The 17,289-nt window shown below is 38.9% G+C and overlaps 1 protein-coding gene across 1 annotated transcript in view; it reads left to right on the top strand.

Moving 5' to 3' along the window:
• The window catches only part of DNAH12 (dynein axonemal heavy chain 12), a gene marked incomplete at its 3' end in the record, with an annotated part of 229,017 nt that overhangs the window by 14,337 nt on the left and 197,391 nt on the right, over window positions 1-17,289 (top strand). Inside the window, exons 2-3 of the mRNA XM_079935786.1 lie at window positions 2,101-2,229; window positions 2,896-3,074. Of these exons, the coding sequence (XP_079791912.1) occupies window positions 2,905-3,074 (170 nt within the window). The 5' untranslated portion in view covers window positions 2,101-2,229; window positions 2,896-2,904. The remainder of the gene's footprint in view (window positions 1-2,100; window positions 2,230-2,895; window positions 3,075-17,289) is intronic.

The raw sequence follows: 17,289 nt of genomic DNA, 5'->3' as shown, positions 1-17,289 counted from the left end.
GTAAAAAGGAATGAACTTCTCTCACATACTACATATAGATGAACCTCAAACACATTATTAAGTGAAAGAAGCCAGACACAAAAGACCACATAATACATGATTCCATGTACATGACATTTTCAGAAGTTGTAAACCTATAGAGACCAAAAGTAAATCAGTGGTTGCCTAGGACTGGAGGTGGGAGTGAGGATTGGCTGTTTATGACGTCAAGGGAACTTTTTGCAGTGATGGAAATTTTTTAGAACTGGATCTTGGTAGTGGTTGCACAACTGTATAAATTTACTGAAAAACCCATTGAATTGTATACTTTAAAATGGTGAATTCTATAGTATGTAAATTATACCTATTAAAACCTGTTTGACAAAAGATGTACATTGTATTAGTTAGGATCTAATGAGGGAAGCAGAAGATTAAGATTATAACCAGTAGATTATATATATACCCTATATGTATCCATTGTATGTTTATATATAGGGTTTCTTACAGGGAACTGGGTTATGTAACTGTAGGGGATCATGAAGCAAGTCCACAATCTGTAGGGGCAGGCTGTCAGGAAGGAAAGAGCCAGAAAGGGGAGAGCACCTGTACACCTAGCTGCTGTTTGGAGTCTAACTCAGGGCATGTCTAAAACTTTTTAAAAGGACTTCCACTGACTGAGTGAGACCCACACAGATAATCTCCCTAGATTAACATCAATTTACAGGGGACTTGAATTACATCTGCAAAATCTCTTCACAGCAGCCCTAGATTAGTATTTGATTGAGTAACTGGGAGAAGGTGAGTGCATGATATAATACTGTCCTCCGTTCAGTTCTGTAGTTTAGCCTAACCAAATTGACATGTCAAAAAACCATCACAGAAAGACAAATATCATATGATATTGCTTATATGTGGAATCTGAAAAAATGATACAAATGAATTTATTAACAAAACAGAAATTGACTCACAGACATAGAAAATAAACTTACGGTTACCAAAGGGGAAAGGTGGGGGAGGGATAAATTAGGAGTTTTTGATTAAAATATACACACTACTATATATAAAATAGATAACAAATAAGGAGCTACTGTATAGCATGGGAAACTATACTCAATATCTTGTAATAACCCATAATGGAAAAGTATCTTAAAAAAGAATATATATATATATATCTCACTTTGCTGTACACCTGAAACTAACACAACATTGTAAATCAACTATATTTCAATAAAATTTTTTAAAAAGACACTGTGACAAAAAAATCACAAGTGTTTTGTTTTCCACAGAAAATAGTTTGTTTTTACAAGCTGGGAGGAATTTCAATTTGTTCATTCACTGACTCAAATGAAATTTCTAGAGGAACAACTGTTTGCTAGACACAATAGTGTAGGCTGTACTCTCATTAAAAAAAAATTCTTTACATGCCGACTGGCACATAGAAGATGCTCAAATATTTGTTGAATGAATATGCCATTAATACACCACCAGGATTTATTTATCTACCAATTTTATTTATGCACATGGTATTTGTGTAGGCTATTATCATTTAGATGGAGTATCCATTGTGCAGCCTCAAATAGCAAAGTTTCACATTTCTCTCTTCATGCATACTCAAAAAATTTACACAGCTTAATCTTCTCTGCCAAAAATTTTCTGAAAGAAGTGCTGTCTAAACAAATACTGGATAGAGAAAAAAGATAAATTAAAATCTTGATTAGTTATAATATTTACAGGGAAGTCGCTATGGGGACACTTGAAGACTTGATCTTCCTTGAGAGTGTTTATATAAATCTATTTTCCAACGGATCCGAATTTCCAGTCTTGCAGTTTTCCACAATTTGAAGATCCTGATTCTGTGCCCTTTCTAAGGGAAGAGAGTTAGGTAAAAAAGTCTCATTCACTGACCCTCCATTTACTCGAGTAATGAATTATTGTTGTGACAGGTAATCCTAATCTGTGGCACTCAGCAACTGCCTCTCCAGGCAACATTTGCCCAGTCTCTCTAGTTGCGATGGCGACAGTTTCTATGGCGACAACTTTGTTTCTACGCGGCAGGCGACTGCCCAGCTCGGCAGGGCGTTCCGGAGGATTCAACCCTGTTTTCTCTCTTCCTTTCACCAGCTCGGCAGGACCCCGTAGGGCGTTCCGGAGGATTCAACCCTGTTTTCTCTCCCGTTCACCATTAGAGAAGTTCATTGAACGTACCCCTCTTATCTGAGCAGCCGGGAAGTAGTGAAAACAATCAGAGAGGTACTTTCTTGTCCTCAGCTTTTCTCTTCACCCCTCTCCCAGGGGAGGAGATTTTGAACTGGGCGCCAGCAGAAACTGTCTTTTTCAAGGCAGGAATCTCCAAATTGTGTGGGCATCTGCAGCAAATGCAGTTGATATCACAGTTAATTATTCAGCATTTATATGACATTTTAGATTTCTTATGCACTTAGCATGCCTATTTTTGTTTGGTCATAGTATGGCTTTCTAGGAAGGTAGCAAAACTAAGATACAATAGTGATGTTTAAAAATATTAATGATGTTAAAGTAGCAGCTTTTTGGGGAGAGAGATTATACCTCAACAACTGGATTTTGTTGTTGTTGTGATTTGCTTCTTAGGGAAAATTTGAACTCAAAATTTTAGAACTGTACAGGTATTTAGAGAGCATCTAATCCAGTTCCTTAATTTCAGCCATGAGGAAACTGAAGCCCTCACTCACCGGGAAGTGACTGGCTTCATTTGTTCATAGCAATGAATGGTAGAGCTGTAACAGGAATCCCTGCCCATTTATCTCAACTGCCATCCTTGGGAAAAAGATATAAAGAGGCCTAGAATTTTTGGTATTGATATGTAATGAATATATCGAGGCTAGCTTTTACAATAATGGCTTTACGGACTTTTTCTCCTCAGTATATTTTAATCTTTAGGGGACCAAGATGTCAGATACAAACAAAACTGCCATTGCAGCAGAAAAAGAGGCTCTGAACTTGAAGTTACCTCCCATTGTTCGTCCCCTGGAAGACATAGGTGTTGACACACCAGCACAAAGTAAGCTGCTGAGTTACAGAAGATCCAAGGAGCAGCAGAAGACAATTAATCAGTTAGTGTAAGTAGCATATTAGTAAATAATCCTTGTTTGGAATTTGAGTGAAATAATTAGTGTTTGTATTCTCATAAAAAGTTTAACTATTTAGGTTGTTCATGGTCAAAATATCATCTTCAAATTCAAGTAGGAAAACAATTGAAAAAGTAATTGTAATGATAGTAAATGTTATATAGTGCTTATAGTGTTTATTCTAAGCATTGTTTTTATTGTTTTACCTATACTTCTCACAACAACCCTATACGATGGGTACTATTGTTATTTCTATATATAGATGAGTAAACTGAGGTGCAGAGAAGTTAAGTAACTTGCCGAAGGTCTCACAGCTTGAGTTTAGGCCCTGACAGTCTGGTCCTAGAGTTCACATACTTTGAACACCACGCTATTCCTCCTTGTGATATATTATAACCATACTGGTCCCTGAAAGTAAGACCAAGTAACTGGGCCTCTACAAATAGCATTACACTGGAGCAAATACTTAATAAAATACCTTGAAACTACTTGTACTTAAAATTTTTTTCTATACAAAAGAAAATATAGTCTGACATCCTACCCTTTCTGCTCCAATTTAGTGGAAATTAAAACTAATTTAGGTACCAGCTACCAAAGGCACTGATAAGGATGGTTCAGTCAATTCAGCAGTTACTGAGAATTTCCTAGGTACCTGATTCTGCTGGGCTCTAGGGATAAATAAGAAGAAAAAGATACTGAGCTCTGTACGCTTTGAACCTAACACTGAACTATAAAACAGGGAATTTCTCTCTGGTGGATTTCTGCTTCTCTTTCTGCATTCTCTTTCCCTCTTTGGTCTGCCTCCTTTATAGCTATTTTTGCAACTGACTAAGTTTTATTCTCTGTTACATTGTTGATGATCATATTGTTGCTAGTTAAAATAATTTAAGTTTTTGCTGATTTTACTTTCCTTAAAATAAACAGGTCTGTTAATCATATAACTTCTTTAAATTTACATTACTATTAGTCTGTCAATCTTCTAATCATATTTAAATCCAAACTTATAAGGTATATTAACTAATGGCAGTATATGTATTGTCAGATACCCTTTACCCCTTTAATTTCTAAGACTAACCAATGTTTCAGTAGATTTAGAGAATAGAAAAAGGGGTTCCTTAGGAGTTACGTATTGTTCTTGCTCCAAAACCTTTTATAATCTCAGAATGTTGAACTACTTGCAGTTCCATATTTTTACATTTAGTGAAAAATAAATTTCACAATTGCTCCCTGCAGTTTCCTTCACTGAAAAGTCTATCTGAATACTTATACAGTTTATTCAAGGCTTAGTTTATGAATCACCTCCTCTGGAAAGCTTTCTCCTAATCCCCTTTGTGCAGCTTTAACCCTGTCTACATATTCTCTTACATCTATTTAACGGATATTAAATATCTACTGTTATCCAAACACTGTGCTTGTTACTAGAAAGACCACAGAGAACACAACAGAAAGGACTTTAGTCTTTCAGAAGCTTATATTCTGGTGGGAGGAGGCAGATAGTAAACACATTAAAAAAAATTATGCTAGGGGCTTCCCTGGTGGCGCAGTGGTTGAGAGTCTGCCTGCCAATGCAGGGGAAACGGGTTCGAGCCCTGGTCTGGGAGGATCCCACATGCCGCGGAGCAACTGGGCCCGTGAGCCACAACTACTGAGCCTGCGCGTCTGGAGCCTGTGCTCCACGACAAGAGAGGCCGCGACAATGAGAGGCCCGCGCACCGCGATGAAGAGTGACGCCCGCTCGCTACAACTAGAGAAAGCCCGCGCACAGAAACGAAGACCCAACACAGCCATAAATAAATAAATAAATTAAAAAAAAAATTATGTTAACCCTTTAGATGGTGATAAATACTATGAAGAAATAAAATAGTGGGATAGAGAGTGACAGGGAAGATGTTTCTAGGAACATTGCAGGAAAGTCCCGTGGAGGTGATATATAGAGATCTAAAGAATAAGAAGTTTGTCATTTAAATAAACATGAGAACACCACTGTAGCAAAGGGGATAGCAAGCATGAAAGCCCTGCAATGTGAATGCTTTCAGTGTGTTCTGGGAATTGACAAAGGTCTATGTCACTAGAGTATCAGGGACCTGGGGAAGAGTATTATCAGGTGAGGTCTGTGGATAGAGAGTTCCAGGAGTAAGGTGGGATGTAAGGAGTCCTGGGCAGAACAGAGCCCTCTGCTGGGACCAGTTCCTCGGAACACTTGGCTGAGCAAAGATCGAAAATTGTTTTGTAGCTTTCCAGATTCCCATGAATGAGCCACTTCTTCCTTGGCCACTAGGAATCCCTCTTGATTCAGACCAGCCTTTCTCTCCTTCACCATATGTAGTCTCTTAAACAGTCCTTTGAAATTATCCAATTTTGTTTATTTATCTGTTTTTTGATTGTTAACACAGAAAGCAAAAACAGGGAGTGAAAACACTAGCTCTTACATTCTTCTCAGCTCTTTTTATTTATATCAGTAGAGAAAACACACTCCAGGAAATTATTGCTATATTAAAGGGTGACATTTATATATAAAGAGCTCAAGGTAGTTACGCATATTTATGTTGGGATCATTGCAGTGCAAGGTAGCTAGTGCCAACTAGCATACCAAAGTATAATCCTTGAAAGTATTGATCACTGAGAGCTAGGCTGCTCACAGAGAAAATGATGGATGAAGGGGAGTCTGGCCTGGGCCTTGACAATTAACAAAGAAAAGAGGAAGGAGGATATTCCAGGCACATTTTCTACTCCATGTGAGAAAGCCTTAGGAATTTTATTTTTAATAGATCTTTATTGGAGTATAATTGCTTCACAATACTGTGTTAGTTTCTGTTGCACAACAAAGCAATTCAACCATATGCATAGATATGTCCCCATATCCCCTCCCTCTTGAGCCTCCCTCCCATGCTCCCTATCGCACCCCTCTAGGTCATCGCAAAGCACCGAGCCGATCTCCCTGTGCTATTTTCCACCAGCCAACTATTTTACATTCAGTAGTATATGTATGTCGATGCTACCCTCACTTAGCCCCAGCTTCGCCCTCCCACCCCAGGTCCTCAAGTCCATTTTCTATATCTATCTCTTTATTCCTGCCCTGCAACTAGGTTCATCAATACCTTTTATTTTTTTAGATTCCATATATATGTGTTAGCATATGGTATTTGTTTTTCTCTTTCTGACTGACTTCACTTTGTATGACAGACTCTAGGTCCATCCACCCCCCTACAAATAACTTAATTTCGTTTCTTTTTATGGCCGAGTAATATTCCATTGTATATATATGCCACATCTTCTTTATCCATTCATCTGTCGATGGACACTTAGGTTGGTTCCGTGTCCTGGCTATTGCAAATGGTGCTGCACTGAACATTGTGGTACATGTCTCTTTGAATTGTGATTTTCTCAGGGTATATGCCCAGTAGTGGGATTGGTGTGTCATATGGTAGTTCTATTTTTAGTTTTTTAAAGAACCTCCATACTGTTTTCCATAGTGGTTGTATCAATTTACATTCCCACCAACAGTGCAAGAGGGTTCCCTTTTCACCACACATTTTTCCAGCATTTATTTTTTCTAGATTTTTTGATAATTGCCATTCTGACCGACGTGAGTTAATACCTCATTGTAAGGAGCTTCAAGGTGGTGGAAGAGTAAGACACAGAGTTCACCTTCCTCCCCACAAATACATCAGAAATGCATCTACATGTGGAATAACTCCTACAGAACACCTACTGAACGCTGACAGAAGACCTTAGACCTCCCAAAAGGCAAGAAACTCCCCACGTACCTGGGTAGGGCAAAAGAAGAAAGAAAAAACAGAGACGAAAGAATAGGGACGGGAACTGCACCAGTGGGAGGGAGCTGTGAGGGAGGAAAGGTTTCCACAAGCTAGGAAGACCCTTCATGGGTGGAGACTGCGGGTGGCAGAGGGGGGAAGCTTCGGAGCCACGGAGGAGAGCGCAGCAACAGGGGTCCGGAGGGCAAAGTGCAGAGATTCCCGCACAGAGGATCGGTGCCGACCACCACTCACCAGCCCGAGAGGCTTGTCTGCTCACCTGCCGGGGTGAGCGTGGGCTGGGAGCTGAGGCTTGGGCTTCGGTCGGATCCCAGGGAGAGGACTGGGGTTGGCTGCGTGAACACAGCCTGAAGGGGGCTAGTGCACCACAGCTAGCTGGGAGGGAGTCTGGGAAAAAGTCTGGAGCTGCCAAAGAGGCAAGAGACTTTTCTTGCCTCTTTGTTTCCTGTTGCGCGAGGAGAGGGGATTAAGAGCACAGCTTAAAGGAGCTCCAGAGACGGGCATGAGCCGCGGCTATCAGCGCGGACCCCAGAGATGGGCATGAGACACTAAGGCTCCTGCTGCAGCCACCAAGAAGCCTGTGTGCGAGCACAGGTCACTATCCACACCTCCCCTCCTGGGAGCCTGTGCAGCCCGCCACTGCCAGGGTCCCGAGATCCAGGGACAACTTCCCCGGGAGAATGCACGGCGTGCCTCAGGCTGGGGCAACGTCACTCTGGCCTCTGCCACTGCAGGCTTGCCCCGCATCCATACCCATCCCTCCCCCCAGCCTGTGTGAGCCAGAGTCCCTGAATCAGCTGCTCCTTTGACCCCGTCCTGTCTGAGTGAAGAACAGATGCTGTCTGGTGACCTACATGCAGAGGTGGGGCCAAATCCAAAGCTGAATCCCGGGAGCTGTGTGAACAAAGAAGAAAAAGGGAAATCTCTCCCAGCAGCCTCAGGAGCAGCAGATTAAATATCCACAATCAACTTGATGTACCTTGCATCTGTGGAATACCTGAATAGAACACGAATCATCCCAAGTTGAAGAGGTGGACTTTGGGAGCAACGATATGTATATATTTATCCCTTTTTCTCTTTTTGTGACTGTGTATGTGTATGCTTCTGCGTGTGATTTTGTCTGTATAGCTTTGCTTTCACCATTTGTCCTAGGGTTCTGTCTGTCCGTTTTTTTTACTTAAAAATTTTTTTTCTTAATTATTTTTTATTTTAATAACTATATTTTATTTTACATTATTTTATTTTGTCTTCTTTCCTTCCTTCCTACCTTCCTTCCTTCCTTCCTTTCTTTCTTTCTTTCTTCTTTCTTTCTTTCTTTTCTCCCTTTTATTAGGAGCCATGTGGATGACAGGCTCTTGCTACTCCAGCCAGGCATCAGGGCTGCGCCTCTGGGGTGGGACGGTGAAGTTCAGGACACTGGTCCACAAGAGACCTCCCAGCTCCACGTAATATCAAATGGCGAAAAGCTCCCAGAGATTTCCATCTCAACGCCAAGACCCAGCTCCACTGAATGACCAGCAAGCTACAGTGCTGGACACCCTATGCCAAAAAACTAGCACAACATGAACACAACCCATCCATAAGCAGGGAGGCTGCCTAAAATCATAATAACGCCACAGACACCCAAAAACACACCACCAGACGTGGACCTGCCCACCAGAAAGGCAAGATCCACCTTCATCCACCAGAACACGGGCAGTAGTCCCCTCCACCAGGAAGCCTACACAACTCACTGAACCAACCTTAGCCACTGGGGACAGACAACAAAAGCAATGGGAACTACGAACCTGCAGCCTGCAAAAAGGAGACCCCAAACATAGTAAGTTAAGCAAAATGAGAAGAGAGAGAAACACACAGCAGATGAAGGAGCAAGATAAAAACCCACCAGATCTAACAAATGAAGAGGAAATAGGCAGTCTACCTGAAAAAAGAATTCAGAATAATGATAGTAAAGATGATCCAAAATCTTGGAAATAGAATGGAGAAAATACAACAAACATTTAACAAGGACCTAAAAGAACTAAAGAGCAAACAAACAGTGATGAGCAACACACTATGTGAAATTAAAAATTCTCTAGAAGGGATCAATAGCAGAATAACTGAGGCAGAAGAACGGATAAGTGACCTGGAAGGTAAAATAGTGGAAATAACTACTGCAGAGCAGAATAAAGAAAAAAGAATGGAAAGAATTGAGGAGAGTCTCAGACCCTCTGCGACAACAAGAAATATACCAACATTCGAATTATAGGGGTCCCAGAAGAAGAAGAGAAAAACAAAGGGATTGAGAAAATATCTGAAGAGATTATAGTTGAAAACTTCCCTGATATGGGAAAGGAAATAATTAATCAAGTCCAGGAAGCACAGAGAGTCCCATACAGGATAAATCCAAGGAGAAACATGCCAAGACACATATTATTCAAACTATCAAAAATTAAATACAAAGAAAAAATATTAAAAGCAGCAAGGGAAAAACAACAAGTAACACACAGGGGAATACCCATAAGGTTAACAGCTGATCTTTCAGCAGAAACTTCACAAGCCAGAAGTGAATGGCAGGACATATTTAAAGTGATGAAGGAGAAAAACCTACAACCAAGATTACTCTACCCTGCAAGAATCTCATTCAGATTTGACAGAGAAATTAAAACCTTTAGAGACAAGCAAATTCTAAGAGAATCCAGCACCACCAAACCACTTTACAACAAATACTAAAGGAAATTCTCTAGGCAGGAAACACAAGAGAAGGAAAAGAGCTACAATAACAAGCCCAAAACAATCAAGGAAATGGTAATAGGAACATACATATAGATAAGTACCTTAAACGTAAATGGATTAAATGTTCCAACCAAAAGGCATAGACTGGCTGAATGGATACAAAGACAAGACCCATATATATGCTGTCTACAAGTGACCCACTTCAGACCTAGGGACACATACAGACTGAAAGTGAGGGGATGGAAAAAGGTATTCCATGCAAATGGAAATTAAAAGAAAGCTGGAGGGCCTTCCCTGGTGGCGCAGTGATTGAGAGTCCGCCTGCCGATGCAGGGGACATGGGTTTGTGCCCCAGTCCGGGACGATCCCGCATGCCGCGGAGCAGCTGGGCCCGTGAGCCATGGCCACTGATCCTGCATGTCCAGAGCCTGTGCTCCACAAGGGGAGAGGCCACAACAGTGAGAGGCCCACGTACCGCAAAAAAAAAAAAAGAAAGCTGGAGTAGCAATTCTCATATCAGACAAAACAGACTTTAAACAAAGACTATTACAAGAAACAAAGAAGGACACTACATAATGATCAAGGGATCAATCCATGAAGAAGATATAAACATTGTAAATATTTATGCACCCAACATAGGAGCATCTCAATACATAAGGCAAATACTAAGAGCCATGAAAGGGGAAATCGGAAGTAGCACATTCATAGTAGGGGACTTTATCACCCCACTTTCACCAATGGACAGATCATCCAAAATGAAAATAAATAAGGAAACACAAGCTTTAAATGATACATTAAACAAGATGGAATTAACTGGTATTTATAGGACATTCCATCCAAAAACAACAGAATACACATTCTTCTCAAGTGCTCATGGAACATTCTCCAGGATAGATCATATCTTGGGTCACAAATCAAGCCTTGGTAAATTTAAGAAAATTGAAATTGTATCAAGTATCTTTTCTGACCACAATGCTATGAGACTAGATATCAATTACAGGAAAAAATCTGTAAAAAATACAAACACATGCAGGCTAAACAATACACTACTTAATAACCAAGAGATCAGTGAAGAAATCAAAGAGGAAATGAAAAAAATACCTAGAAACAAATGACAAGGAAAACACGACGACCCAAAAACTATGGGATGCAGCAAAAAAAGTTCTAAGAGGGAGTTTATAGCAATACAGCCCTACCTTAAGAAACAAGAAACATCTCAAATAAACAACCTAACTTTACACCTAAAGCAATTTGAGAAAGAAGAACAAAAATAACCCCAAAGTTAGCAGAAGGAAAGAAATCATAAAGATCAGATCAGAAGTAAATGAAAAACAAATGAAAGAAATGATAGCAAAGATCAATAAAACTAAAGGCTGGTTCTTTGAGAAGATAAACGAAATTGATAAACCATTAGGCTCAATCAAAAAAAAAGGGAGAAGACTCAAATCAATAGAATAGAATTAGAAATGAAAAAGGAGAAGTAACAACTGACACTGCAGAAATACAAAGGATCATGAGAGATTACTACAAGCAACTATATGCCAATAAAATGGACAACCTGGAAGAAATGGACAAATTCTTAGAAATTCACAACCTTCCATGACTGAACCAGGAAGAAACAGAAAATATGAACAGACCAATCACAAGCACTGAAATTGAAACTGTGATTAAAAATCTTCCAACAGGGCTTCACTGGTGGCGCAGTGGTTGAGAGTCCACCTGCCGATGCAGGGGACACGGGTTTGTGCCCCGGTCCATAAGATCCTGCATGCCGTGGAGCGGCTGGGCCCGTGAGCCATGACCGCTAAGCCTGCATGTCTGGAGCCTGTGCTCTGCAAATGGAGAGGCCACAACAGTGAGAGGCCCACGTACCGCAAAGAAAAAAAAAGAAATCTTCCAACAAACAAAAGCCCAGGACCAGATGGCTTCACAGGCAAATTCTGTCATACATTTAGAGAAGAGCTAACACATATCCTTCTCAAACTCTTCCAAAATATAGCAGAGGTAGGAACACTCCCAAACTCATTCTGCGAGGCCACCATCACCCTGATACCAAAAGCAGACAAAGATGTCACAAAGAAAGAAAACTACAGGCCAATATCACTGATCAACATAGATACAAAAATCCTGAACAAAATACTTAGCAAACAGAATCCAACAGCGCATTAAAAGGATCATACACCACGATAAACTGGGGTTTATCCCAAGAATGCAAAGATTTTTCAGTATACACAAATCAATCAATGTAATACACCATATTAACAAATTGAAGGAGAAAAACCATATGATCATCTCAATATATGCAGAGAAAGCTTTTGACAAAATTCAACACCCATTTATGAAAAAAACCCTCCAAAAAGTAGGCATAGAGGGAACTTTCCTCAACATAATAAAGGCCATATATGACAAACCCACAGCCAACATCATCCTCAATGGTGAAAAACTGAAAGCATTTCCTCTAAGATCAGGAACAAGACAGGGATGTCCACTCTCACTGCTGTTATTCAACATAGCTTTGGAAGTCCTAGCCATGGCAATCAGAGAAGAAAAAAATAAAAGGAATACAAATTGAATAAAAAGAAGTAAAACTGTCACTGTTCGCAGATGACATGATGCTATACATAGAGAATCCTAAAGATACCACCAGAAAACTACTAGAGCTAATCAATGAATTTGGTAAAGTTGCAGGATACAAAATTAATGCACAGAAATCTCTTGCATTCCTATACACTAATGATGAAAAATCTGAAAGTGAAATTAAGAAAACACTCCCATTTACCATTGCAACAAAAAGAATAAAATATCTAGGAATAAACCTACCTAAGGAGACAAATGACCTGTGTGAAGAAAACTATAAGACACTGATGAAAGAAATTAAAAATGATACAAATAGATGGAGAGATATACCATGTTGTTGGATTGGAAGAATCAACATTGTGAAAATGACCCTACTACCCAAAGCAATCTGCAGATTCAATACAATCCCTATCAAACTACCACTGGCATTTTTCACAGAACTAGAACAAAAAAATTCACAATTTGTATGGAAACACAAAAGACCCTGAATAGCCAAAGCAATCTTGAGACAGAAAAATGGAGCTAGAGGAATCAGGCTCCCTGACTTCAGACTATATACTACAAAGCTACAGTAATCAAGACAGTATGGTACTGGCACAAAAACAGAAATATAGATCAATGGAACAGGATAGAAAGCCCAGAGATAAACCCACGCACATATGGTCACCTTATATTTGATAAAGGAGGCAAGAATATACAGGGGATAAAAGACAGCCTCTTCAATAAGTGGTGCTGGGAAAACTGGACAGCTACATACAAAAGAATGAAATTAGAACACTCCATAACACCATACACAGAAATAAACTCCAAATGGATTAAAGATCTAAATGTAAGGCCAGAAACTATCAAACTCTTAGAGGAAAACATAGGCAGAACACTCTATGACATAAATCACAGCAAGATCCTTTTTGACCCACCTCCTAGAGAAATGGAAATAAAAACAAAAATAAACAAATGGGACCTAATGAAACTTCAAAGGTTTTTCACAGCAAAGGAAACCATAAACAAGTCCAAAAGACAACCCTCAGAATGGGAGAAAATATTTGCAAATGAAGCAACTGACAAATGATTAATCTCCAAAATATACAAGCAGCTCATGCAGCTGAATATCAAAAAAACAAACAATCCAATCCAAAAATGGGCAGAAGACCTAAATAGACATTTCTCCAATGAAGATATACAGATTACCAACAAACACTTGAAAGAATGCTCAACATCATTAATCATTAGAGAAATGCAAATCAAAAGTACAATGAGATATCATCTCACTTCGTTCAGAATGGCCATCATCAAAAGATCTACAAACTATAAATGCTGTGGATTGTGTGGAGAAAAGGGAACCCTCTTGCACTGTTGGTGGGAATGTAAATTGATACAGCCGCTATGGAGAACAGTATGGAGGTTCTTTAAAAATCTAACAGTAGAACCGCCAGCAATATGACCCAGCAATCCCACTACTGGGCATATACCCTGAGATAACCATAATTCAAAATAAGTCATGTACCACAATGTTCATTGCAGCTCTGTTTACAATACCCATCCACTTGGAAGCAACCTAAGTGTCCATCAACAGATGAATGGATAAAGAAGATGTGGCACATATATACAATGAAATATTACTCAGTCATGAAAAGAAATGAAATTGAGTTATTTGTAGTGAGGTGGATGGACCTAGAGTCTGTCATACAGAGTGAAGTAAGTCAGAAAGAGAAAAACAAATACCATATGCTAACACATATATGTGGAATCTAAACAAGAAAAAAAAGGTCATGAAGAACCTAGGGGTAAGACGGGAATAAAGATGCAGACCTACTAGAGAATGGTCTTGAGGATAAGGGGAGGGTGAAGGGTAAGATGGGACAAAGTGAGAGAGTAGCATGGACATATATACACTACCAAATGTAAAATAGATAGCTAGTGAGAAGTAGCCGTGTAGCCCAGCAAGATCAGCTCGGTGCTTTGTGACCACCTAGAGGGGTGGGAAAGGGAGAGTGGGAGGGAGGGAGACGCAAGAGGGAAGAGATATGGGGACATATGTATATGTATAACAGATTCACTTTGTTTTAAAGCAGAAACTAACACGCCATTGTAAAGCAATTATAGTCCAATAAAGATGTTAAAAAAAGAAAAAGGTACAGATGTAAAAAACAAAAAAAAACCTCATTGTAGTTTTGATTTGCGTTTCTGTGATAATTAGTGATGTTGAACATCTTTTCATGTGCTTCTTGGCCATCTGTATGTCTTCCTTGGTGAAATGTCTATTTAGGTCTTCCACCCATTTTTCAATTGGCTTGTTTGTTTTTTTGGTATTGAGCTCCATGAGCTGTTTGTATATTTTGGAGTTTAATCCTTTGTCTGTTGTTTCATTTGAAAATATTTTCTCCCAGTCTGAGGGTTGTCTTTTGGTCTTGTTGATGGTTTCCTTTGTTCTGCAAAAGCTTTTAAGTCCCCTTTGTTTATTTTTGTTTTTATTTCTGTTACTCTAGAAGGTGGGTCAAAAAAGATCTTGCTGTGGTTTGTGTCAAAGAGTGTTTTTCCTATATTTTCCTCTAAGAGTTTCATAGCGTCTGGTCTTATTAAGTCTTTAATCCATTTGGAGTTTATTTCTGTGTATGGTGTTAGGGAGTGTTCTAATTTCATTCTTTTATATGTAGCTGTCCAGTTTTCCCAGCACCACTTATCGAAGAGGCTGCCTTTTCTCCGTTGTATGTTCTTGCCTCCTGTGTCATAAATTAGGTGCCCATATGTGCATGGGTTTATCTCTGGGCATTCTATCTTGTACCATTGACCTATATTGACCTATATTTCTGTTTTGTGCCAGTACCATACTGTCTTAATTATTGTAGCTTTTTGGTATAGTTTGAAGTCAGATTCCAACTCTGTTTTTCTTTCTCAAGATTGCTTTGGCTATTCGGGGTATTTTGTGTTTCCATACAAAATGTAAATTTTTTTGTTCTACTTCTGTGAAGAATGCCATTGGTAGTTTGATAGGGATTGCATTGAATCTGTAGATTGCTTTGGGTAGTATAGTCATTTTCACAATATTGATTCTTCCAATCCAAGAACATGATATATTCTCCGTCTGTTTATGTCATCTTTGTTTTCTTTCATCCGTGTGTTATAGTTTTCTGAGTACAAGTGTTTTGCCACCTTAGGCAGGTTTACTCTTAGGTATTTTATTCTTTTGTTGCAGTGGTAAATGGGAGTGTTTCCTTCTCTTCCTGATTTTTCATTGTTGGTTTATAGGAATGCCAGAGATTTCTGTGACTTAATTTTGTATCCTGCAACCTTACCAAATTCATTGATTAGTTGTAGTAGTTTTCTGGTGGCATCTTTAGGATTATCTATGTATAGTATCACGTCATCAGCAAACAGTGACAGTTTTACTTCTTCTTTTCCAATTTGGATTCCCTTTGTTTCCTTTTCTTCTCTGATTGCTGTGGCTAGGACTTCCAAAGCTATGTTGAATAGAGTGGCGATAGTGGACATCCTTGTCTTGTTCCTGATCTTAGAGGAAATGCTTTCAGTTTTTCACCATTGAGAATCATGCTCTCTGTGGGTTTGTCATATATGGCCTTTATTATGTTGAGGTAGGTTCCCCCATGCCCATTTTCTGGAGAATTTTTATCACAAATGGGTGTTGAATTTTGTTGAAAGCTTTTTCTGCATCTATTGAGATGATCATATGGTTTTTATTCCTTAATTTGTTAATGTGGTGTATCACATTGACTTATTTGCATATATTGAAAAATCCTTGCATCCCTGGAATAAATCCCACTTGATCACGGTGTATGATCCATTTAATGTGTTGTTGGATTCTGTTTGCTAGTAATTTGTTCAGGATTTTTACATCTATGTTCATCAGTGATATTGGTCTTTAATCTTGTTTTTTTTGATATCTTTTTCTGGGTGATGGTTGCTTTGTAGAACGAATTTGGGAGTGTTTCTCCTGCTGCAATTTTTTAGAAGAGATTGAGAAGGATCTGTATTAGCTCTTCTCTAAATGTTTGATAGAATTCGCCTGTGAAGCCATCTGGTCCTGGACTTTTGTTTTTTGGAATATTTTAAATTATGGTTTCAATTTCATTACTTGTGATATGTCTGTTTATATTTTCTAATTTTTCCTGGTCAGTCTTGTAAAATTGTACCTTTCCAAGAGTTTGTCTATTTCTTCATGGTTGTCCATTTTATTGGCATATAGTTTTTTGTAGTAGTGTCTTATAATCCTTTGTATTTCTGCAGTGTCAGTTGTGATTTCTCCTTTTTCATTTCCAATTTTATTGATTTGCATCCTTTACCTTTTTTTCTTGATGAGTCTGTCTAAGGGTTTATCAATTTTATTTATCTTCTCAAAGAACTAGCTTTTAGTTTTATTGATCTTTGCTATTGTTTTCTTCATTTCTATTTCATTTATTTCTGCTGTGATATTTATGGTTTCTTTCCTTCTACTGACTTTGGGTTTTCTTTGTTCTTCTTTCTCTAGTTGTTTTAAGTGTAGGGTTAGATTGTTTATTTGAGATTTTTCTTGTTTCCTGCGGTGAGATTGTATTGCTATAAACTTCCCTCTTAAAACAGCTTTTGCTGCATCCCATAGGTTTTGTGTCATCGTGTTTTAATTTTGATTTAGTCAAGCTCAGTAAGGCACAACAGGGAAATGAGGCTACTCATAAAAGCTAATTCAGTCTTAGTCTCTTTTAATAAATGAAGAATGTCTAGAATGTGGGAGAGAAAATTTTCACCCTCCATTGGTCAAGCAACATCTGGAATTCTGGGGTCACACTATAAGATGGATGTTGCTAAACCATTATAGCTACCAATGAGAGTGAGGAATTTTGAAACTACCTAATTTGAAGGGAACTGATTTGCTTAATGGGGAGGAGTTTAGACAGGCCTGAGTTCATATCCCATCTCTACAGCTTATTAATATGAATTTGGCAAGTCAAGTAACTTTGCTTATCCTCATCTTCCCATCTGTAAGATGGGGATAATATTATAATAATGGTTACCTCTTAGGATTTCTGTGAGAGTTAAATGAGATCCATGCATATAAAGATCTTATGCCAATGCCTAGAACGTCAGAAACTCACCATAAATGGTAACTTTTATTGACAGGAATGGTCAAAGGAACTGGATAGGTA

The sequence above is a fragment of the Stenella coeruleoalba genome, assembly GCF_951394435.1.
Source record: "Stenella coeruleoalba genome assembly, chromosome: 10".
Taxonomy (NCBI): Eukaryota; Metazoa; Chordata; class Mammalia; order Artiodactyla; family Delphinidae; genus Stenella; species Stenella coeruleoalba.
Note: the sequence above shows the minus strand (reverse complement) of the source record. Positions and strands in the feature narration are given on the sequence as shown.